The sequence below is a fragment of the Urocitellus parryii genome, chromosome 5 (assembly GCF_045843805.1).
Source record: "Urocitellus parryii isolate mUroPar1 chromosome 5, mUroPar1.hap1, whole genome shotgun sequence".
Taxonomy (NCBI): domain Eukaryota; kingdom Metazoa; phylum Chordata; class Mammalia; order Rodentia; family Sciuridae; genus Urocitellus; species Urocitellus parryii.
In genome coordinates this window covers 165,840,116-165,864,704 of record NC_135535.1, presented here as the reverse complement: position 1 = coordinate 165,864,704, position 24,589 = coordinate 165,840,116, and the positions used below count along the sequence as shown (strand labels likewise).

The 24,589-nt window shown below is 55.2% G+C and overlaps 1 protein-coding gene across 5 annotated transcripts in view; it reads right to left on the bottom strand.

Annotated features, from left to right (window-relative positions):
- Zmiz1 (zinc finger MIZ-type containing 1) overlaps nt 1-24,589 on the bottom strand; it is a 215,889-nt gene that overhangs the window by 73,007 nt on the left and 118,293 nt on the right. For all 5 annotated transcript variants that reach the window (XM_077798564.1, XM_026390187.2, XM_026390190.2 and 2 more), the window contains 2 exons: nt 21,479-21,592; nt 14,627-14,732 (listed from right to left, as the gene is read on the bottom strand). In XM_077798564.1, the coding sequence (XP_077654690.1) occupies nt 14,627-14,732; nt 21,479-21,592 (220 nt within the window). The remainder of the gene's footprint in view (nt 1-14,626; nt 14,733-21,478; nt 21,593-24,589) is intronic.

The following is a 24,589-nucleotide window of genomic DNA, read 5'->3' as shown; positions in this document are numbered from 1 at the left end:
CTGGCCTAGAACTTGGTGATCCTTCTGCCTCAGTCTCCTGCGTCACCAGGATCACAAGAGTTTACTATTAAGATCATCGAGTCCCAGCCTCTGCTTAAGATTTTTGTAATGATGCAGGAGGGGATGGTTGTGAGCTCTTTTCCCCAGCATTTGGAACATGGTAAGGACTCAGTAAAAGCTAACTGCTTAATTGAGTAATAACAGTACAGGTTGACTATCCCTCACTGAAATCCTTGACATCAGAAGTGTTTCGGATTTCAGATTTTTTTTTTTTGAGATCAAAATGAGAGGGCTGGGGATGTGGCTCAAGTAGTAATGCGCTCACCTGGCATGTGCAGGGCGTTGGGTTCAATCCACAGCACCACATAAAAATAAAATAAAGATGTTGTGTCTGCCGAAAACTGAAAAATAAATATTAAAAAAATTCTCTCTCTCTCTCTTTAAAAAAATGAGATATCTTGGGGATGGAGACCAAGTTTAAACTAAAATTCTCTTGTGTTAGATATATCCAAATTATAGACATAACCTGGAGGTGATTTTTTTTTCTTTTTCTTTTTTTCATGGTGCTGGGGATTGAACCCAGGGCCTTGTGCATGTGAGGCAAGCACTCTACCAACTGAGCTATATCCCCAGCCCACTTGGAGGTGGTTTTTTTCCACATTTTTAGGGCACCTTGTTTTGACTATGTCCTGCTACATGAGATCAGGTGTAGAATTGTCCCCTTAGAGCACCATGTCAGCCCTCAGAGTATGGGATTTTGGACTTCAGATTGGAGATGCCCACCCGGTAGGATAATAGTATTTAAAGCCACAGGTGGGTGGTAATCACAGCAATAGCAGCAGTCGAGATGGCAACTGTAGTAATTGAAAGTACTAGTGCTGGGGGCAGTAACTAAGTAACAGGAAGAGTACTAGTGATGAGTCCTTGACGTTGCCAGCCTGGCCTCTGGCATGAAAGGGACACTAGGAAGACTGTGTCCCTCCTCTGTGCCAGTCTCTTCTCAGATAAAAGTAGGTGATTGGGTCAACTGATCCTAAAAACTCCTCTAGTGCCTACATTCATGTCAGAGAGCAATTGTAAGAATAACGCAGCACTCCTGCCCATACTTATTTACACCTAAGGTTGCCTCAAGAGCTCCCCAAAGGCACTGTCCTCCTGCTGCCCCTTCCCTGCCCACCATCTTCTTCCCTATTCGAGTCCTTCCTCCCACATGTGATTCTTTTTCTGTGTGGGGAGGGTGCTGTCTCAGCCCCTGGGGCAAACAGCTTTTCCCTACCTCATCCCATCTACTCCTCAACACAAATAACCCTGAGAGAGAGGTATCCCCATTTCTTGATGCAACAACTGAGGCTCAGAGAGGTCACGTCAGTTCCATAAAGCCACTCAGCACCAGGGTGGGTGTAGGACAGTGGAAGAGTGTGGGCTTAGCATGTGCAAGGGCCTGGGCCTGCTCCTCGGCACCCATAAATCCATAAATAAAGCCACGTAGCTCAAAAGGAAGAGAGAAGGAGGCAAAGCCAGGACAGACTCTCTCTGGACTGACCTGCCTTCCTGCATCAGTCATCATCTGTCCCTGACGATGGCTCAAGTGATAGAGGGTTGATGCCTTCACTGGCCACTGAGAGCCACCTTTCTACCACACTGGGCTGGTCATAGTGTCTTAAATAAGAGGTGGCCAGCAACAAAGAAAAAACACTTGCTTTCTTGCAGAATCCCCATCCTGGCAGTTCTGAGCATGTGTTACATGTGGCCTCAGGTGGACCCTGGCACCATGGCTGTCCTGCTGAGGGGGCTGGGAGCTTTGATTCCCCAGACCTGCTTCTTTCCTCCCGCTGAGGTGCCCCCTTTGTATCACCTGTCTGGCTGGGTGGACGTGCAAATCTGACACAGAGCTATGGCAGCCCTTCCCACCCAAGGCAGAGATGGGACCAGAACCCCCAAATCTAGCCTTGGCCCAACTGGAGCCCTACTGCCCTCAGGAGACCTGACCTTGGCCTTGGGGCCACCTTAATTTCCTACACTTGTTCTCCAGAGTGCAGGACTCTTGACCTGCACTCTCCTTCAGAAGACACAGAAGTTATTTGGAGAGCCAGACACAGAGGCCCCATCCCCAGCAGTGGGTGTGAATCTCTCCCAAGGGGACCATCCAGGCTTCCACACCATACAATCAAGAGCCTGGGCCTCCCCACAGCACTTTGCAGCCTGCCTGGCTTCCCCGTGGAGCTCAAGGCGCACCAATTTCCCGCCACCAGAGCATGGGGACGGCAAGTTCCCATTTCCTCTCTTCCCAGTTTGCACAGGCGTGTGCCCTGCGCACAGGCAGTCCCCTGCCTCTCTGCAGACGCTTAATTAGAGGAAGTGATTCTAAACATCTGGGGCACACATCTGAGAGGGGCTCAAGACCACATGGGGCCCGGAGGAAATGGGGATATTTGCAATTATGTCACTTCCTGAGCGGGGAGTGCTCAGGAGGGGGCAGAGCAAGCATTCTAGGGCTGGACCAGAGCCATGTGCCCCTTGGACAGTGGTCCTGGGGCCTAAAGCAAGAGGCTGGCAGTGGCTCTGTGGCTGAGCTGAGCTGTAGCCAGCAGGATCAGTGGTGCCTGAATCTGTGGTCCCGAGGGGGAAAGGAAGAGACAAAGGAAATAAGGAGAGCAGGAGCGCGGGAGAGAGGGACAGAGGAGGAAGGAGACAGAGTGAAAGAAAAGAGGAATGGGGAAGGGAATGTGGGAGGGAGTGGGGGAGGGGAGCGGAGTGAGGGTAAAGAACTGTTGGACTCAGAAAGAGGCCTCGGGCTTCCAGGAAATGGAGCCTCCCCCTGGCGACATACCACAAATGGCAGCAACCCCGAGGGTAGGCTGACCCAGTTCTGATTTTGACCCAGCCCCTCCCCAGCTGTGTGACTCTGAACATGCCACTGAACCTCTCTGAGTCTCAGTCTCTTCCTCTGGAAAAGGACAGGAACATTTCATCTTGAATTGTTGTAAAGGGCTCATGTTCCTAAAGGGAGGGAAGGTGGCTGTCCCTGAACTGTCCTCCACTGCTCAGTCTAGGCTGGGAACTTCCAGCTGGAAGTGGCTGGCCCAGGGGCTTCTGCATTCCTGCCTCTCAGCTTCTCCACCCTGTGATATGGGCCTGTTGACACTGTCTACCTGCTGAGCATGTCCCTGCCTGGTCTGGGTCTGCAAGTTCTTTGAGGGTGCAGAAAATCTCTAGGGTTACCTAACGTCAATCACACAGTTTGCACTTCATAGGTAACCAGGTGCTGTGTGGCAGGGGTGAATTTAGTTTATCCTTTGCACCCAGTTTCTGCTGTCATTATAATTATGAGCTTGTATGAAAGGCAGACTCCTAATTTTTCCCCCCAGTAAATCCTGTTTCCTGCCAGAGACAATAGTGTCTCTTCATCTCAAACAGGTGAGACTGGGTCCCCTGGAATTCCCTGCAGGAGTCCAGCCCGGGGCAGTGCTTCCCACCTGGCCAGCCTCAACAAGCCAGGAAATGTTCCTAGGAAGAAAATGAAGCATCTGTTCACGACTCTTCAAGGAGAGCCACTGGACGGAGCTCCCAAGCTCTGGGCTCTGTATCTTTCTGGGCCCAGGAACAGCACTTGCAGCTGGCATGGCCAAGATGGCTCTGCTGCCTTCCAGCCACCTGGCTGGCCACCACCCTGTCCCCAGTGAGGGGAATTACCATCTTGCAGAGCACCTTGCCAGGGTGACGCCATCCAGATTGTCTCTTGAGAGACAGCTGGGTTGCCATGGAAACAGAATCGCTGCTCCAGCCAAGAGACCTGAATTCTAGATCTGCTGGACCCCAACTTTAGAGAGGTGTAGTGATTTTCACAAAGCCTGGACTGCCAAGCAGGACTTAATAAGTAATCAAAACTGTTGTGTGGGGAGCCCTGTGAGATGTCTGTTTGTGTGATGTACTTTGTATCCATCATTTTATGAGGCTGGAAGACAAAGCTGGGGTCACATATAACATGGAAGTGGCAGAGCTGAGTCAAAACCATGTCATTTGATCCTGAAGCTTGCCCTAGGCACTGGGCTCACCCTGTGCTTGAGATCAACCCCATCCCAGAAGCTCCCTCGGCCTGATTTGAGAGCTGCTAAAAGGTGGAGGTGAGCTGGATCAGGGGTCCTGCAGGCCGAGACCCAGAGATTCTAGGGCCTGGTCCCCTGGAGCACTTGCTCTTCTGCATGCTATGACCTGGCAGCTCATGCTGGGCAAGAGGGCCAAGTCTGCTGGCCAGGGCCCTCTTCCCTGACCTATATGTCAGATGGACCCTGGGGACAGGCGAGGGCCACACCCATGAGTAAGATAAAATTACTAGCACATATACAACAATTTCTAGACAACAGGCCCTGTGTAAGTGAACTCACTTAATGCCTATGATGTAGGCATTGGTAGGATCCCCTCTTAATAAATGAGGGTACCATGGCTCATGGAGGTTAGGTGATATTTCTAACCTGGTAGGTGGAATTCAGAGCAGGAAGGCTGCTCCACAGAACACATGTTTTAACTATTCCTCTTCTCTAGGAAATAGCTGAATGGTTTCTGGAGACAGTATTTGAAATTGGGGCCAGGCCAAGCTCTCTGTTCCTCTTCACCTGCAGGGCTGTGAGTGTCGAATGAGCCCAACGACGGGAAGGTGTTCAACCTACCCATGGGGAGAAATCACTGTCACATACTCAACACAGCCACCTGCAAACAATTTAGGTGATCTTGACAGGTGTTATGAGTCATTATCATGTCTCTCCCAGGATTTCATGTTAACTTGTTCAGAGAGCAGGGTCAGCAGATGGTTTTAAGGTCAGATTGGTATGTAGTCACAACTCTGGCTCCTTGTAATAAGGTTGCTTTGGTCAAATGACTTCACCTTTCTAAACCTCAGTCTCCTCACCTGGAAAACGGGGCAGACTCGAGTCGCAGGAGGTGAGATAAGTGAGTTATACTCGCTGATCACATGTTTGCTGTGTCCTGACTAAAAGGGGATATAGATCAGATTTGTTCCTAATCCAGATGTGCTTCTCTAACTTGCCCCAGCCATGTCAGTCTAAATAGGCAAGACTGATAAAGACTGCACCGTTGTTAATTCCTGTCTGTCTAACCCAGAAGGTATTTACAAGGCAATGGCTTGCAACATTTGCTAAGAAAGTTCCATAACCAACTTGCCTACTTCCTGCCAAGCCCCTGCTCCATTTCATTCTCACACCCTCGAATCCCCTGAAATCCCTCCTCTGGGGGCGAGGATGCTAAGCTCCATCTTAAAAACCAAAGCTCTGGCTTCCTTAATCCTCTTACCTGGCTCTTTTCTCTGCAGAATTAATTGCTGCTGATGGCTTTATTAAGCCATAGCATCCTCAGGGCACCCTGGGGGAGTGCAGGGGGATTGTTTTGGCAGGACCTCTGTCCTGAGTGTACCTTTGGATTGGGTGGCAGGAGGCAGATACGGAAAGACTCAGAAAGGCAGACTTGTGCCTGCAGAGTGACAACTGTGGTGCCTTCAGGGTGATAACACTGTGGACTTGCATCTCCAGACAGTCTGTTCCAGTTATTTGGAGGCACCAGTGGGTCCCTGGCAGGGATGTCGGAGCTTTGATCCCCATTTCTGCTTCTGCAGAGACCACCTGACCAGCCCTGAGGGCCTCAGTTTCTTCCTTAAAATGGAAATGAGCCTGCTTTGGGGTTTCACAGAGCTGGACCCTGACGGCAGGATTCCTGTCAGAATGGAGACATTTATTTCAAACCACAAGAGCAAGGCCTGTGTGTGTGTGTTGCATTTCTATGTGTCTGCAGGCCTCTGCTTAGAAAAGGGTGGACCTGGCCCCGGAAGCTAATCATTCCTTGCCCTTCAAAGTCCTGCAGCCATGAAATGGTGCAGAGGTCCCGAATGGAGGGAGAAATTGTTGGGGCACAGGCTCCCCATGTCCCCGCATTCTCCCTCGGGGTTGTCCTTTGACAAGAGCATCCTCATGTGTGGATGAGATGACGTGGCCAGTAGGATGACGAAGGTGCTCATGGGCCCCCGTGAGGAAATCACTGCCTCATCAGCCATCCTCCAACTTAGGGTGTAGTCACTCCTACTTTGAGCTGCATCTTAACCCTTTCCTGAACTCTCTCATCTCTCCTTACAACTGGGAGAAAAGGGGCCCAGGCTCTAGCTGTTGAACAGATGAACAGACACCCGTAGCTCAACTCAGGCACAAGACATGGCTTCTACTGTCTTCATTTTGACAGCTTCTGAATGTGGCAAGGGAGCCTGGCCCTCCAGTTACGGTAATAAAACGTCCTTTTACAATTTCCATGTGGAAGTTAAAATAAGTGAGTAAACTATGAACAATACGATCATAATCCGAGCTGATGGGAATCGGCTGAGGTGGTGAGGGGAGTGTTCAGAGGACTGAAATGTGGACAGGCCTCCAGGCAGGCCCTGCAGGTGCCTTGTCCACCACCCTCTGCTCACTGTACTCCATGACCCTGCCTGGGCATTGTCTGTCCTCACACAGAGCTGTGTGAATGCTGGAAGGTTCCTTCACCTACCCCAAGCAGCCTTCAACCAATAATGGCCATGGTGTGGTGGATAAATACCTCCTCTCCCCGAGGCTCAGGTGGTAGGGGAGCATTCTCCTTTGTCTGCCAGAGGTCCTGGCAGGACTGAGTCCCAGGTGTCCACTGCCAGCAACTTAGTTACCAATCACACTCTTCCTTAACTTCCTCCCCTTCCGGTCTCACCTCCTCCACTTCTCTATCAGTGTTTTCCGGAATTCTCCTAAAGAAGTGTCATGCCCTGGAAGCTTCATCTCAGGGTCTGCATCCGGGGAAACCAATCTCAGAAATGTGACATTCTGTGGGAATCTTGCAGCAGTTTGGCCTCATGAATCCCCCCACCCCTCCACTTCCAGACCCCCTGTCCCAACCAGGAGGCTGGGGGGTGGCGTGGATTCCCAGCAGGAGCTCTAGACTAGGGTTGCCATTTGGGTAAGAGGAGCAGGCCCATTTTGAGAAGGGTCCACCTGTTACGGTCCCCGGCTCTCAGATGCCCTCTCCCCACCAGAGATACCCCCACTCCAAAGCCTGGAAATTCCATGTCCACTGGCTGGACCTCAGGCAGCACTGTCCTCACACACCCTTGCAGGGGTGGGAGTGGCAACCATGAGCTAATCTGGCAGATGTGAGGGAGGCAGGAAGGGTGGCCTCTGGACAAGCTGAGGCCTGACTCCTGGGGCTCTCAGGGAACCCGAGAGAGCTGTGCCTGGGAAACTGCTGAGCCAGCCAGGAGACAGGGCTCTCCAGTCTCACCCACCCCTGCCAACTGCAACTGAGCTCTGAAGAAAGGCCACAATGACTCTCACTGCTCCAGAATACCTGTCCCCTGCAGAAAACGTGGGAAATAGAAGTGTCACATGCACGCCCTCATCCAGATAGATCTATTATTTATAAGTTGACATTTCGGATATCCCCATCTGTTTTCTGTGCCTAGATGCACTCATGTTTTGTTTCTGTACCTGGCTGCGATCATACCCCGTAGACCATTTTGTAACTGTTCTAAGACGTTAATAATATGACTACGTTCTAAGCGTTTTCCCACAGGTCTTATTTTGAATGGCCATGGAAATCCTTAGCCCTCTCTCATTTCTGGGGTGGCTCTGCCCTTCCTCACTGTGCACCCCAGGGACCTTTCAGTAGTTATCTCCCCAATTCCTTGGCTTGGGAGGAGTCTGCTCACAAAGCTCCTCCTGCTGTCCCTCTTCTCCAAGAGGTCACTCTGATCCCAGGCTCATCCCTCAGGGAACGAGGGGGGAGGGGAAAGGCCAAGGCTACTGCCCCAAGACAGACTGCCCAGTCATAGTCACTCAGAAGTTTGGGTAGCTCCCTGAGCAACAGCCCTGGCCTCCTGGAAGCAAATCCTGCTTCTGGTAGCAGGAGCCTTGTAAGCTGGGTCTGTCTTTCCCCCTCCCAGAGCCTCAGTTTCCTCCTCTATAAATGGGTGTGCTGGTAAGAGTCCCAGACCCCCCTACAGTGTGGACAGCAGGGGCAAGGGCCAGGTTTTCTCCATGGCACAGATCTGGCCTCCAGTGCCCTTGGGCCTGGTGATGAAGTCCAGAGCCCTTTCCAGGGGACCTGACTCAGGGGTAGAGACGGCCCAGCAGGAGGAAGGAAGCCATGTCCCTCTCCTACATTCCAGCTCTGCTGAGCTCAGATGTGGGGGTGGGGTAGTGTCCAGGAGGAAGTCTGTCCTTGGCCTTGGAAGGGTGCCCCAGCCTGCTGGGCAGCCTGGTGTTTCAAGGGCATGGCCTCGCCTACCTGCTGTCTCGGGGGAGCCAGCAGAGTTAACAAATCCCCTGCAATTTGCACCCACCAATCCCGCCTGCTCGCTGGGCGGCCGTGAGCCGTTTTTCACGGAGAGCTGCGCACAGCTTTGTCTTAGAGAGACAGCTCTGGCAGGGTGTCCCTGAATGAGGCCATTTGTCCTCCCTGGTGACGGGAAGGCGGCTGTGTGGAGAGGGCAGAGGCAGAGAAGGGTGGGGAGAGGCTAAGAGGGAATGTAAAGGTGGAGATAGGAGTCAGGCCTTCGAGAGTCACAAGAAATGTCCCCACCACCACAGGGGTCTGAGAGTCCCCTATTTGCAAGGTGAGAGCCCGAAGGCTTGGTTTCAAAGACAGCCAGAAACCGCAGCGACCTCCTGGCTCAAGGAGTCCTGAGTAGAAGACATGGGAACCACCTGGCTGGCCTCTGATGCCTGAGTCCCAGCCCAGCCTCTGTGAATGGCAGGACACTAGTGCCCCTGGGGTCAGGGCCTCTCTCTAAGCCTGCACAAGCCTCTCCCAAGCCCCTCCTAAGTAGACTGCAGGCCACAGAGAGGGGTGAGGCAGGGGACACCACATTCTTGATTCTTCATCTCCAGGGCCAGCTGGGGCCCAGAGCATGTCTCAGTCTACCTCCTGTGACCTGTGACATGCCCCATGACGGTTCGCTCCTCTGGGGAGCATGCCAAGGAGACCCGACCAAGCAGACGCATGGGGACATAAGCTAGCAGCCTACTTGGGCTGGGATGTGTGAGTGTGCTTAGAACAGAGGTCAGACACATGTGTCACAGGGCCAGGCTGGTCTTCAAATGCACTGGGTGTAAGACAATAGGGAGGAGGGGGGCTGGGCACAGCACTGCTCCAGGGGGTATTACCCTAACCTAGTCACTAGGGAATGTGGTCTCGAGGCTTCGATTCAAAGGAAGTCAGACATTTACCCAACAGGGCCCTCTCTTAAAGAGCATTTATGGGCAACTGATAATCACTTTCTAAAACTACTGAGCAGTCTGACCCAGGTATCTGCAGGCTGCATCCAGCCCACGAAGGCCAATCGGCACTCTGATTGACAAACATTCTCCGCCTGTCCCTAAGGAAGGTTGGCCTCCTCCTCATGATTTCAGGGACTGCCCCTTCCTGCCCTGACCACTCTCCACTCTCCTGAGTTCTATGGTCCTTCTCCAAATGCCCAATGGTGCTTCTCAAGATGGCCCTGGGATGCCCCTGCCTCCCACAGCGCTGTGTACATGTTGACTTTACCAACAGCCCAGGTGACACAGCCGTCACACCTCAGGGAAACAGGAAGGGCACTAGGAAAGGCAGTGGGCCCCCCAGGCCCCCTGGGCTTCCCTGTGACTCGGGGTGGGTCCTCCCCTCTCTGATCCCTGGACTTTCTACCTCCGGGGCTCTGACATTCCCTGTTCCATTACTTCAACACACACTGGCTGCTCAGTGGGGTCAGCTGAGGTGACACAGATTTATTCAAGCATGGACACGAGCTGAGGCATGATGGCTCCCGGGGACTTTGGACATGGCGACTGCCTGGTGCTCTCACCCACGTAGCCAGCGTGGACAGATGAGCGTGATGAGGCTGACATTTCAGCGCTGCCTGCCAAGTTGCTGAGGGCTGGCACGCCGGGCGGGTGGGGGCAGGGTGGGTGCATTAGGGAGGAGGTGGAGGCAGGGGCGGGGCAGGTGACCTTCTGCTCTAGGTGTGTGTGGGGAAGCAGCTGCCCCAGGAGTCTCCGATGAGGAGGATCCTGGCCCTGTGCGCGCCTGCGCTCCTGCTCCCCTGTGAGCAGAGGCTAAAGGCTGCACCAGAACAAAGGGCTGGGGGCTGGGTACCAGGGCCCCACGTGCAGACGCCCGCCTTGGCTGCTGCAGTGTCTGCGGCTCCAGGCGCCAGCTCCCCTCTCTCCCTCTCTCTCTCTCTCTCTCTCACACACACACACATGCATGCACGCACACACACGTGGCACACGCTGCAGCAATGCTGCCCCCAGGCCCAGCTCCTGCTCCACAGCCCCAGACGGATGCCCAGCCCGGCTCACCGCCAGCCATCCTGACAAAGCTCCTCTCCTGTGCCGCATGAGCTCATCCTGCTCCTTGGCCCAGCCCGGCTCCTGACCAGCCAGACAGGGATGGGGCCGGAGGAGGGGAAGGGGAGGCACCCACCCAGGCGGCCATGCACACACACAGCACAAAAACAATTGTGCACATGAGGCACACACACACACACCACACACAGGGACACGTGCAGACTCTCACACATCAGACACAGCCAAATGCACAGGCATGCACGCGTACACACAGCCGCGTACCTCACACATGCGCCGCACAGAGATGTGCGCATATGCACATAGCCACAGACACACCACACAGGGGACAAGTCTGAGACCTAGAGAAAATTCAGAAAGAAAGCAATGGGAAGCTAGACATGGAAGGGAGAGATAGACAGACAGAGGGTTGGGAAAGCTGCACAGTGATCAGACAGAGCAGGAGCCCAGACAGACACAGACACCGGAGGGAGGAGAAGCAGCTGGCTGGCTACAGAGGCTCTGGGGACAGAGAGCTCTGTAACTGCAGAGGCCACCCGGGAGAGGTCTGAGAGGGACACACACACACACACACCAGGGGCAGGGTACTACAGGACATGCACCTACCCCAGAGGCAAGGGGAGCCCCAGGAGAGGCAGCCTTGCCGGGCAGTGAGGGCCAGTTAGGAGGATGCCAAGCTGGGGAGAGATGGAGGTCAGGAAGTGGCACTCACTCGGTACCCATGTGGTCAGGTATTGGGGGGTCCCACATTAGAGAGCTTGCTGAGTGCTCAGAGACAGCTGAGGGTGTGTGTGCCCTCTCTGTAGGCCAGGGCACAGCTCCCAGGTGGGGAGGGTGGCCAAGGAGGGGCCAGCACCAAGCTGCCCTTTAAATTTGGGGTCTCTGCTCTGCTCCCTGTGGCCTCTGCTTGTTTTATGTCCCAGCCTGTCCCCAGCAGATCCTGCATTCCGTGAATGAAACCAGCAGTTGAGGCCCACTCAGATGACCCCCTGCGCTTCCAGGCAGGGGGATGACCCAGACTTCACTGGCTGGGAATGGTGGTGGGTCATGGCTGTCAGCCCGACAAGGGTTGGACTCCTAGGGAGGGAATTCAAGTGACAGCCAAGCCACAGGCTTGCTGTGCCTCAGAGTTCCCAGTGGCAGAATGGGTGTCTGAGAACTCATCTGGGGGTCCTGGGACACATCATGTGACTCATGGGACACAATATATGAGAAGGGGCTCTGTGACCTGCTAAGAGCTATGCACAGCTGGAGTTGCAGGTAAAGGACAGAAGGATTCCCTGTTTCAGGAGAAGTGATGCTGGAAACGCCACCTTAGGAGCATGGGGTCTGGCTAGAGAGCCCCGCACATGTGACGCCTCATCCGAGGGGAGTGGCTTCCCAGATCCTGGGACAGGAAGCAGAAGTCTCCTAATGGAGAACCCTGACCAGCCCTAGAGTCAACTGTGATTGAACAGGCAACAGCCCTCAGCTCAGAGTCAGGCTAGAGTTCAAGTTCCAGCTCTATCATTTATGAGATGTGTGACTCTGGGCCAGTCACAGGGCCTCTCTGAGCTTCAGTATCCTCATCCATCAATGAAGATGTCTTGCAAAGCTGAGAATTGTGGCAAACCACAGGAAAATACCCTGCGCGTGCCAATAAGGCCAGGGCTTAGGAGAGCCCCCTCCTCTCTCTGCCAAGGAGGGGGAGCACAGGGCCCTGAGCCCCTCCTCCTCCACAGGGCCAAGCTGAGACTTCTGGGGCAGCCCAGTCTTCTGTTCTCCTTACCTCTCTGGCTGTGCATCCTTTGTCTTGATTTGGGGCCCCTTCCCCGCCCTCCCTTTTGTGTGTGTGTGTGGGGGGGGGGGCGGGCAGGGGGGCAGGCCACAACCTCTGGGCCTCTCACATTCTTGGCAAGTTCTCTACCACTGAGCTCCAGCACCAGTCTGGTTTTGCCCCTTAGATCTCCTTTTCTCTTCCCTTCACTCCACTCTTGTCTTCCTTTCCAGCACCCCAAACTCACCAGTGACCTGCCAGCTGACCAGCACCCCCACTCCTCTGTGCAATTTATTCTTTGGTAGCAGAATAAGTTTTTACAAAATGAGGATTTAACCATGTTCCCATTCCCTTAGGACAAAGACCACGACCTTCAAGACGGGCCCTGCGAATTGAGCTGCTGCCTTCACCCGCCTCACCCTGGCCACATGTCCCCCAACTCGGGGTTCCAGAACCACTACCATTATCTTAGTCTGACACAAAGCCATGCTCCCTCCTCACTCGGGGCCTTTGCACAGGATGCCCCCTCACCTACGAAGGACTGTGCCCTCCTTTTCTTTACCCACTAAACTCTTAACTTTCCAAAGCGTCCCCTGACCCCATGGTGGTCTGTGCCCCCAACACTGCCACGTCATCTGATGACTTCTGCTTCACAGCACTTAACACAGCTTGACTTACACACATGCACGCGTGCATGCACACACACGCTCCTGTAATCATTTGATCAATGGCTTCTTCTTCCTGTAGGCCCGGAGCCAGGAAGCTACTGGCTATCACTCGTTTTTATAAATAAAGCTTTATTGGAACTAGCCATACACATTCCTTTATATATCATCTATGACTGCTTTTGTAGCCCACAAGGCCTAAAATAGACACCATCTGGTCCTTTATGGAAAAAATTTGCAGAGCCCTACCCCAGACTATCAGTTCCTGCAGGCGGGACCCTGTCTGGTTCCCCTGGTGACCTCAGTCCTGGTCCGTATCTGCACAGAACAGGCGCATGAGAGACGCGTTTCTTAAGATGCAATTTTTCCCTCGTCTAAATTGTATTGACTTATTATTAAAACTGCAGATTCCGACAGGAATAGACGTTCCCTGTGAGATTCCAAGACTGTTTTCTGGCAAGCGATTCTGTGCACAGCAATATCCCAGCTCAGGCTGGCGGAGAAGGGGTTTCAGAGAAGCTATTGGCTCACGAGACCTTCACACACGGTTTTCTAAGTGAAGCACACCCACGTTTGGGGACTGTAAGTGTTTGCGGAGGGGAGCGTAAACCGCATTCAAGACACTATGGATGAGCAGATTTATGGAAACCCGTTGTGAGACTTCCTCTGAGCATTTTCTTGAAGGCTACTTCCAAACACACACCAAAGAACTGACTGGTGAGTCTAATGAAATTGTCTGCTTTATTGTCATGCAGAAGACACGCGATTCCCCCCGCCCCCCTTCAACTACCGGCCCTGAATCAATAAAGAATGTTTACATTCAGACACTGTGCCAGATACTTTATATATTTCTAGAATTTACCATGACCCCTGCAAGGCAGGTCTCATCATTCCTGCCTTCCTGAGGCTATAAACTGAGGCCCAGAGACTAACACTCAGCATGTGACAGCTAAGAGGCCACAGGTTTGTCCGCTGTAAAGGTTGCTGGGTACCTGCTGTCTAAGCCAGGTTATGAGGATGATGGTAACTGTAAAACTCTATCTTGGCTTTTTTTTTTTTTTTTTAAAGATAGGTCTCACTTTGTTGCCAAGGCTGGCCCCAAACTCTGGGCCGAAGAGATCCTCCTGTCTCAGCCTCCTGAGTATCTGGGACTATAGCGGCACCCAAGCATCCATGCTAAAACTGCATTGTTAATGTGCTTAAGTCCCCCATAGACAGACTGTTGATTGGCAACTTCTGTGGCCCTTATGAAAGATGGGGTCAGGAAGCTCGATGCTTCTGCAGGGCAGGCTTTTAGGAACACTGGATATATCGATTCATTTTGTTTTGATTTTCAAGAAATGGGTTTTTTGAATGCAGTGGAGTGTAAAGGTTTAGCACGCTGACTCTGGAGTATAGGCCTGGACTTGAATCCCAACTCTGTTGCTTTCTAGCTTAGTGACCCTGGGAAACCTCTTCTGCTTCTCTGAGCCTCAGTTTTCTCACCTATAAAATGGGGCTGATCCAAATTCTTATGCCCAGGGGTCATTGTGGTGTTGGAATGAGAGGATGCATGTCCTGCCACCAGCACAGTGCCTGCTGTTGGGGTGCATCATGCCTTGGAGCCCTCTGTGGCCCTGCAGTGCATCTAAAGTGCCCCAAGACACGAACATGTGCAGGGACAGACATAGGGCTGACCCTCGCCTGTGGGCTCCAGAGCCTGGCTGCTGAGCTGCTCCTCCTTGGAGCTCACACCACACCTAGATGACCCAAGGCACCCAGGTGGCAGACAGCCCTGGTAGTGTCTGGTCCCCTCCCACCTTCCAATGACACCCGAACAGACGCCAATAGACGCTTACCGGCAGACTTGGGAGTGAACTTGTCTCGGTTGGCGGCACACACGGCCAGGAGTCTGTAGCCGAGGTCCAGGTCAAACCCTTGCTGGGCTGCCACTCGGCTGACCACCTGCCAGGAGAGAGGAAAGGCAGGCGTGAGTCACCATTCGTGCAAAGCCTGGGAGCCCGGGGTGGGCGGACAGGCCCGCTTCACAGGTGCACAGGGGAGATCGGCTGGTGAAGGCAGGTCCCCAGGTCAGCAGGGCTGGGGTTCCACTGTGCCTTGTTCCACCACTCAGCAAGGGCCCCAGTTGGCTGTTGGCTGGGAATGCCCTGTGACCATCTTTAGGGTGGCCTGAGGCCAGTTCTCTGCTCCACCTGTGGGGCTCTGTAACTTACTTCCGAGTCCTAGCACCTAGGGGCCCTCCCCTGCCCATAGTTCCCTGCCGCTTCCAAGCTCCTGCGCCCACCATGGTGGGCACTCCCGACTCCTCGCTACTCCCCGCAGCACCAGCACATGTTGGAAGCCTGTTAGAAAGGCAATCTGTTGCTCAGCCCCGCAGACGTCAGGTTCTGTAACCCAGAAAAGGCAAGGAGTTAGGACACATGGCTTCCCCAGAGCTCAGGGAAGAGCCATTGGGAGATTTTGGGCTGCCCTGGCTGGGGTGGATGCACGCAACCCCACTCAGCACTGGCTCCAGGCCTGGCCCCCCGTGGCCCTTCACACCCAGCTTAGAAATGCAGCCTGGGTCTCCAACTCCAAGCTCTGGTGTGGCACATATAGCGCTCCATAAGAGTGACAATGTCCTTGGAGCCAACTCACCACAGGGAACGCTGGGAGGGCTGCCAGTTCCCTGGGGGGCAGTGGAACCAGGGTGCTCCTGGGGCCCCACCAAGACTCTGGAGGCTTATGCCCATCTGGTTCCACTGTCCCTCCCCATTCCCAGGTGTCCCATGACTGCCAGATCTACTCATTCCCACCCGCCTTCCTCATTAAGAGCACCAAAATTAGGTTTCCTTATTAAGAAGGAAGGACCTTGTAAAGCGTGGAAGGCAGCTGGGGCAGCCATGGCTGAATGGGAAAGGCGCATTCTCCCAGATGTGCTGGGATCCTGCGCTCCAGAAAGGGGTGACGCAGTCATCACGTTCCCAGGGGCCACCTGCTCCAGAGCCTCTGAGGGGCCCCTGGATCCATCAGAATAGCTCCCCTTTATTGTTTCTATTTTAGGGGTTTCCTGCAGGGGCTCTAGGGCTAAAAAGGGTGGGAAAACCACGCCTCTGGGCTACCTCCTCATTTAAACTAAAGGGACATGCTGGAGGTCCAGAGAGTGTCATGCTGAACCAGGGAGGAGTCAGTCCCCTTCCCAGGACCACCAGTGTCTCTTGGAACGGAGCCTTGGGCCCTCTCCAGCCCTCCCCTGGGAATGCTCCGGGCCGGGCTGGGAGGAAGAGGGCGGCTGTCACGTTAGGATGTCTGCCCAGCTTCTCCCCTGCGAACAGTAGCCCCTGACCCAGAAGCCTCCTGCTCCCCCCAGGCCTGTTTCCCACGGGCTCTCTTTGCCCCTCTGCCTATCCCAGAGTCTCTAGGCCACCCCAGGGTAAGGGCATCCTCCTCCTCCATCTCCCTGTCCAAGTCGGAAAACCAAGGTCCCCAACCCTTTCTGGCTTGGGGAGGATTTCCAGTTTGCAGGCGCACACTCTCAGGAGAGGCAGGAAGCTTCTGGGCTGGGGGCTGCTGCAGCTCTGGCACTGCCTCCGGTGCCCTCTTTCTTTGGCAGGAGAGCCTTGGGTGGGATGTCGGTGAGCATAGGCGTGCGGCAGTGTTTGGACTGGTGTAGCAGTGAGGCTGCTGGGTGGGGAAGGTCAGTGGCCTTGAGCAGAACCCCGAGATTGCTGGCTCCCAGGGAGGGCTAAGTAAATGCTTTGTGGGCCACAGAAGGCCACCTTGCCATAGGTGGGTGTTATCGGTTATCCTGGGAGGAAGCTAAGGATGGATTACGTCTCAAGCCCTATCAAGGAGAGAGGCAGAACATGGTCTCAGGCACTTAGGCTGCAAAGTCTAGGCTTTGTCCATGATGGGACCTCTTTTCCAGCCAACAAAGGGTTAAGTCCGTAGTTCCCAACCTGCCTGGAGGACTCCAGGGCCTTGGGTTCAGGGCAGGAAGGCAAAGGTCCCCATGTTTAGCCAATACTGGCTAATCCTGTTGCTCTGGTTTTTAAAAACAATACTAGCTGCGTTGGGCAAGAGGGCCAGGGGCTGTGTGCAGGCTGCAGGATCACAGGCCAGGGAAGCAGGGCATGTCTGCTGGCTGCCAAGTCCCCAGAGCCCTGGCTTTCAGAAGGACTCTTGGCTCCAACAGCCTGCTTTCACTGACAAGGAAGACAAGGCCCAGAGACAGCAGGACCTTACTCAAGGTCACACAGCATAGAAGTGATAGAACAAGCCAAGCTGGATCCTGTGACTCCAGAATGCCTCATGTGCTGCTAGCCCCAGCTCCCCGGGGCCTAGGAGCAGAGTTCTGAGAGGCGGGGTCTGAGGGGCAGGGCTGTACTCCAGCCGCGTCCTGGCTCTATTGCGGTTCTACTCAAGCAACTGGAGCTTGGCGAGGCCTGGTTTCACCTCAGTGGGCAAGGTTCCGTCTGGCAGGGGCCCATGGGGCATGACTACCCCCTCCCCTATAGAGGCCAGAGGTGAGCAGAGGCCCTCTGCTGGCTGCCAGGGTCCTGCAGGTCTGGGTGGCCCAGAAGGCCCTCCTGAGACTCCTACACTCTGGGGACCAGTGGTACCAGCCTGGGACTGGGGTAAGCCGCTCCCCCTTGCTAGGGTGCTTGAGGTTATGTGCTAAGTTACATCAGTCCCCTGGGGGAGTGCGTTGCCCTGACAAGCTGTGAGCTACCTGCCAAGGAACAGGCTGGAGAGGTCTTTGCTCCCTGGAGGGGCTGGTCCCCAGGCTCCTCTCTGACTAACAGCCTCTGAGGAAGCAAGGGGGGCCCGGACCCCACTCCTGCCCCACCGGTCCTGGGCAGCCTAAGGCAAACTAGTTCACCTCTCTGAGTCTCAGATTCCTCTTCTCTGAAGGTACAAGAATGGTTCCATCTCCAGGATTGTGCCTGCTGGGCTCTGGCTGTGTTCCAGCTCCGTCTCCACGGTTACACCCGATCCCCATGGGCTGAGCCCGTGTTTCCCACTTGGCTACCCTTCTCAACCTAGAGGTGCGGGGACAGGTACCTGTGGCCGTGGCTGCTGTTGCTTGGAAGCCAAACATGACCCTGGAGTCTGTTCCCGCCCTGTGCTAACTATCCCACCTCACCCAGGGACTGAGCCTCTTGGAGATCCATTTTTCTCATCTGTGAAACGAGTGCATGTCCCTTGGTGGCAGGATGACAGGACAGCACCAGGTGCGCGGGTGACATGCAGTGAATGCCTGTGAACGTGCTCCCTTGGGCCACTGGAAGGTCACAGGGAATTCCTCACTGGGTGCGGGGACAGCCAGCTGGGTTTCACTTCCCTCCCCATGCCCCCTGCACCCTGAGCACCAGAGAGAGCCTCCCAGTTTCCCCAGCATATCAGCAAACGCACTGCCCTCCAGGGAGGGTGAGGGTCAAGGGCAGAGAGGTCATCCAGCTGTGGGCGGGACACCCAGAGGGGTGGCTCAGCACTGCCAGCGGAGGGGGTGGAGGGAAGGTCCAGCAGAGTCAGAAGGTCATGGTCCTGGGGAGGAAGGGTGGTCTAGGGCAGAGACCACCCCCCAGGGAGGGGCCTGGGACCTGCTCACCTTCCTGAATTCTCTCGAGGTGTGAGGGGAGGGAGGGGCAGGCCCTGCCTGCAACCCTGAGGTGGCCCAGCCTCTGAGGTGCTTAGAAATCAGTGGCAAAAAAACGTGTCCATTTGCTGCCTGAGGCTAAGTGGTTTTAATTTATACCCTTAAAGTAAGCTCCCAGAAATCACGGAGGGGATCTGGGCCACCTGGAGGGCTTGGCGGCCACCTGGATGGGGAGTGTGTGACTTGGCATGGGTGTGTGTTGGGGGTAAGGGTCAGTGACCCTGCCCTGCCTAGGTCCCCTGGGGTCTCTGAATCTCCCCCAGCTACCCTCCCTCTATGGGACAGTGCAAGGGCTAAGGGTGCCCAGGGGTGGGAGGATTTGCAGGAGGACCAAGAGGTTGCTGGGGGTCAGTGGCCCAGGCAGGGACTGGGGTAAGCTGCTCCCTCTCTCTAGGTGGCCTTGTTTTTGAAGGTGGCCTTCTCTGGCCCTTCCTGCCACTGTCTCTGCTGAGGGCTAAGGACAGACTCAGGCCGCCGCAGCCATGGCTGGAGGGTTGGGAGTAAGAGCTGGCCACCAGCCCAGAGAGCGCCTGACCTGGGGGCAGAGCGAGGGAGGCCAGGGAGGCTGTGCCTCTGTCCACAGTCTCCCCTGCTGGTAGAGCCATGGCCTCCTCTGTCCAGGCAGTTAGGGTTAGGTCCTCCCTGTTTTCCTCCTCTATGGAAGCCCCCCGTAACCCCCCCATTCCTGCCTCCAGGGATGCTCCCTGACAGAGCTCCTGTTCCCACATGAATCATCCTCTTCACTCCCCTGCTTACTATCTCTTGCCACCCCACTGCCTTGGAGAGCACCAGGCTCTTCCTGCTCAGCCCAGGGGCCCTGAGTCAGCTGCTCTTGCTTTAGGCCTCCTTTTGGTTCCTTGACCAGATCTAGCCTCAGGGCCTTTGCACTGGCAACTCCCTCTGCCTGGGGCACCTTCCTTTAGTCTTGGCTAGGAAGTCAGCTCCCTGGGAGAGGTTTGCTGACCCACACCCTGGCCCCTCTCCAAGGGGCCCTAGCTTGTCCTGGCTTATTCCTCCGCAGGGTTATTGTCAGTCTCCCCACAGATATGCCAGCTCCTTGAAGGGTCTAGCAAAGTTGGCTCATGGCAGGGACTCGGTAAAGGTTTGTTGAATGAATGAATGACAGGGCCATGGAAGGGCCAGTTTCTGGTCCATCCCGGCTGCCCAGGGCCACTGTTGACGCAGTCTCGAGTCTCCACCATTTAAGCAGGGCCGGGCTTGGGCAGTGGGCTAGGGGACTGTGGTGGCCTGTCGGGTCACTCACTGTGTGTGGTCCTACCTCCTCCTTCCTCTGGGCCAGTGGCAGCTGGGGTGGGGGTGAGGGGACCTTGGGCAACATCTGTCTCTGGACATGGGCTTAGGCTGAACCAGGATCCCCACAAAGAGGATTAAGGGAGTCGGGGGAGGGAGAGGAGCGCCCCAGGGCTGAAGGATGAGGAAGAAGGGGCAGTGCAGGTGGCTGCCTGATCTGGTCTGGTGGCCCTGAGGGAGCCATATGGTGTCTTTTCTGACAAACAGGGGGCTCCTGGGAGGGTGTGGGCTCCATCCCTGTCTGGCATTCCTAATGGCTAGGAAGGAACTCCTCTAGAGGCAGGCAGGCCCAATTCTAAGGCGGTGTGACCTTGGGACGCCAGTTCAAAGTCTTATTGGGTCAGAGAGTCTGCAGGGCTGACCTCACAGAGCGCACTCAGGGAGCCAAAACACTGTGGGCTGGCTTAGCCTCCGGCTCCAAATAGGTGCCTTACCCTGCAGCCCTAAGTATGGTCTCCATTTCTTCTCCTCTGAGACAGGGCCAAGCTGGGCCTCTTGTCTCCCTGTCTGGAGCGTTTCAGGACACATGGTGCCCCTGGACTAGTAGACCCACTTTTCTGCCTGGCCAGACACCCTTGGTCCTTCCTCTTCAGGCCTGGGGAGGGGAGGTACCTGGCTCTCTGCTTACGTGCCTTCCCTGCAAAGCTGGCTCAGGCCTTTGAGGACACTTAAGCATGCAGGCCACGTGGTGGGGGACATCTGCCTACTGTGAGCAGCTTCCACGTGGCTCTCTTCTGCCTGGTGAATCATGCCACAAGCCCTGGACCTGGCCTCTCTCAGCTTGTACCTAGAGCTTTACCCGGTTCCCCAGGTTCTTTGGGCATCTGTGCCTTTGCATATGCCGGCCTAGCGTGCTCCCGCCCCCAGAGGGGCTTGGCCATTCCCTAGGTATGTATAAATGTGCCTTTTCAGTTTTCTGTGACTTGCTGCACCTTCCAGGCAGTTGAGGAACTCCCTTCTCCGTGCTGCCCTCACCTGGTACATGGCTTTCACAGTCATCATCTCTTGAAAGAGGAAATCGGGCTAGGCAAAGTGGTCTTCAGCCTGGCTGCCCAGGACTTGGCAGAGGGGATCACACAGGGTAAGCAAGGGATCAATCAACGTGCATTTTGCTAGTCTGACAGGCATGATGGGGGCTCAGTGAATGCTATGTGGCTGGGTAGGTGGGCGGGTGGATGGATGGATGGATGAATGAATGGATAAATGGGTGGATGGATGTGTGGGTGGATGGATGGGTGGATGGATGGGATGGATGGATGGGTAGATAGGTGAATGGGTGGATGGATGGATGGGTGGATGGATGGGATGGATGGATGGGTGGATGGGTGGATGGATGGGGGTTGGGTGAATAGGTAGATGGGTGGATGGGTGAATGGGTGAATAGGTGGATGGGTGGATGGGTGAATAGATAGATGAGTGGATGGATAAATGGATAGCAGGCAATAAAAAGGTCAATAAATGCCGAGTGACTGAAGGATTGCATAAAAGTATGGCTGAGACCCCTCAGAGTCTTGCTGCTTTGCCTATGACAGAACATTGACCCCCCAAGCGAGCCCTGAGTCTCAAGTGTGGAAACTCATGTAATTCACCTCCCCATCAGACCCAGATTGGGGGCATACATGGCAGGGCCGTCCCCACCAGCACAGTGTCTTCCCGGCTGTCACTCCCATTACCTCGCATATGGACAGGCCCGCATCCCCCCCCCCCACACACACTATGCAGTGCAGAGGCCCAGACTCACCGTTAGACACCCCATCAGGCTCTGCTCGAAAGGCCGCTGGAAGGCTCGCGGGTCTCCACACCAGTCCAGCAGCTCCGTGGCGGCATTGTGGAAGTTGGCAGGATTCTGTAGGTGCTGTGGGAAGGAAGAGGAGGTGGCTTGAGGTGCCCAGAGTGAGGCCAGCAAGAGCTGCACTGGGGTCTGGGGCAGGGAGGACACAGCCTCACCAGGAGATGCTCAGAGAGGGGCCAAGGGGCAGGGTGGGCTGTGAGTGGTCCCACACTCACTCCCATCTTCCTCTGCACATCGACCACCCTCACCTTGTAGGGAGGGGACAAGCAGCCACACTGCAGAGACAGGAATACCAAGGTCTGGCGAGGCCAGTGAGATCAAGTATTCAAGCCCACTCTGGATGCTGGGGTTGGAGGGGGTGGACCCTGCAGGGTTCTGAAGGATGGCACAAGGCCTCCCTGATTGGGGACTGACTCTCTGACCCAGGATGGGCTGCCTGGGGATTCCCTCCTGATGAGCACCCATCTAAGCTCCCAACCCAGACTGGACTCCCAGCAAGCTCAGCCATAGTCAAATAGGGCAGGGAGCAGGGGAGGCCACCCTCAGCTGAGAAGGCAGACCACAAAGCACATGGTGCTCAGGTTGTGGTCTGGCGTATGTGGCTTAGGGCCCTCCCGGTTCTCCAGGCCCTGTCTGCCTCAGCTTGGGGACTGCTGGCATTGTGGGGAAGGGTCTCCTCCTGGTCAGGGAGTGAGAATTCTGGGGCCAGAGTGCTTGGGCCCCAGATTCTATCTCAGGCCTGGTTAGAGGGGCGCCAGGGTACAAAGGGGAGGAGGTGGCCGGTAGGTCCCCTTCATTCTAACAATCCATGTCTTCCCAGGTCCTCTGAGTTTGCCACTGAGACCAGGAGATAAAAGACTTGCCCAAGGCCAGGCGACAGGTTAGAGGGGCATCTGTGACTCTGTGGTGGGGCTTGACCCAGTGCAGGTTTGGCTGCTGCTGTTTTCCGGGGGGCCTGCATCAAGGGCAGAGGGTACACAAGCTGCCCAGCTGCAGGAATGGTGGCAGCTCCTGAGTCCTGCTGTCCTGGTGCTGGGAGAGACAGCAGAAGAGTGACTGGCCCACGGTGGCCCCAGTATGGTGGGTAGGGCCTTGGGCCTACAGGTCCTAGGGCGCTACAGGTCCCTGAATGGGAGTAGGGAGAGAGTGTTGCGGGAGTCCCTGTGGGGAAGGGACCCTGGTCACATTCTGCCTCCTACTGGCTGCTGACCTAAGACGATCCCCTCACCTCTCTGAGTTTCAGCAGTCCCATCTGCACTTAGGGTTCCATGGCTGTCGATTGCCACAAGGGGGTACGTGCAAGTCACAGTTTAAAGGCAGAGAAGTCTGTGAATTCAGTTAGGATCGTCTCTCTCCACAGAAACAAAGGAAAGGAAAGAGGTGAAGGGGAGGGTGCGGGTGAGCACGCAGAAACGAGCCCCCGTCCGGCGCTGGGGTGGGGATTAAACAAGATGAGGCTTACAGGCCCTGGCAAGGCGCCTGGCGCGTGGGTGCTCCCACGTGGGGCTGCCCTTGGCCCAGCCTCTGCCGGCCAGCGTCCCCCTGGCTCCTGGAAGCACAGCTGCCTCAGGATCGAGGGGCTTCTAAGAACAGAGCTGTGCACTTCGAGAGGGCAGCAGCGGTCCTTGCTTCTGCCTCCCAGGGCGGGCCTCCTCTAGTATGTGCCCCTCGGAGGCCATGGAGGGCCTTGGTCTCCGTGTGGAAAGCTGCACTCATCAGCTCCCCACTGCTAACCGAGTTGTTCCATTTATTTGTGTGATGTCACACCCAATTAGCAGGGTCACCTGCCACTGCATGCTGCTCTCAGAGCTGCCTGCTGGCTCACAGGTGGCCACAGCACCCCTGGGTCTCTGAGTTCACGAGTGACCTCTGAGGACCATCTTGGGCTCAGTCTTGTTCTGGAGCCTGAGCACCCGCCTTTGGTGTCTTGCCAGCTGGGGACCCTTGCCTTCAGCCTGGATGGCTGGCTCCCTCCGCTGTGGTGCATCTGGTGAGTGCAGCCAACATCAGGCGTTCCCTTGGCTGGCTTCTGTGCATAGCTCTGTAGCCTTGCCTGAGCCCCCTCCTCCCTCCGTGTCTTTGTCAACTACGAGGTCACTGAGTTGCACAGAAAGACTGAGTGACTTGGGGACACATGCAGAACGCACCTCGTCCAAACTCCCAACTCAGCCACTGAGCCATGCAGCCCTGGGGACATGACTGGGTTTCAGAGTTCTCATCTGTAAAGTGGGGGTGATTTCACCCTGGGGGGTGGCTGTAGAATTTGGAAATGCTATGTGTAGCCAGGCCTGGTGGCACACACTTGTAACCCCAGTGACTTGGGAGGCTGAGGCAGAAGGATGGCAAGTTCAAGGCCAGCCTGGACAACTTAGCAAAAAAAAAATAACAAGGGCTGAGGATGCTGTTCAGTAGTAGAGCATCCTGGGTTCAAACCCCAGTACCAAAAAGAAAAAAAAGAAGGAAGGAAGAGAGACAGACAGACTGGCTGATTGTGCGTAAGGAGCTCATTAAGGAGCAGGTGCCGCGGCTGCGGTCCATGGCCTCTCACTAATCTTTCCTGTTCCTCTGGAGAGTTCCTCAAGTGTGGAAACAGCCTATTGCTTATCCTTGGAATCCTTAAGACTGGCACAAAGGGGGTTCCCACAGGAAATTGCTGGTGGGCAGTTAACTGTCCAAAGAATGGCCCACCTGCCGAGCAGACAGAAACCTGGCCACTTCACAAGGGGACCCCAGTGGCATGGAGTAGGGAAGAGGCTGTCAAGGGCAAGTGTGGCCAGCTATGATGGCCCTGGAGTGTATATTGAGTCACAAACAGAGTGTATATTGAGTCAGACTTGTTGGTGCTGGACATTAGTACCCTGTCCCCCATGAAAAAGTTGATCGGTCTCCACATATTCTCTGAAGGTTTGGGTGACATCTCCTGGCTGCTTAGTCTACGGGTGAGAGTAGGGCACACCAATGCCTGGACCAGGGCTGCCCACCCAAGAAATGATGGATTCATTTTCTCATCAACCTAGTCACTCACTAGTCCATTTGGGAATCAAACGATCCTTCTATCCA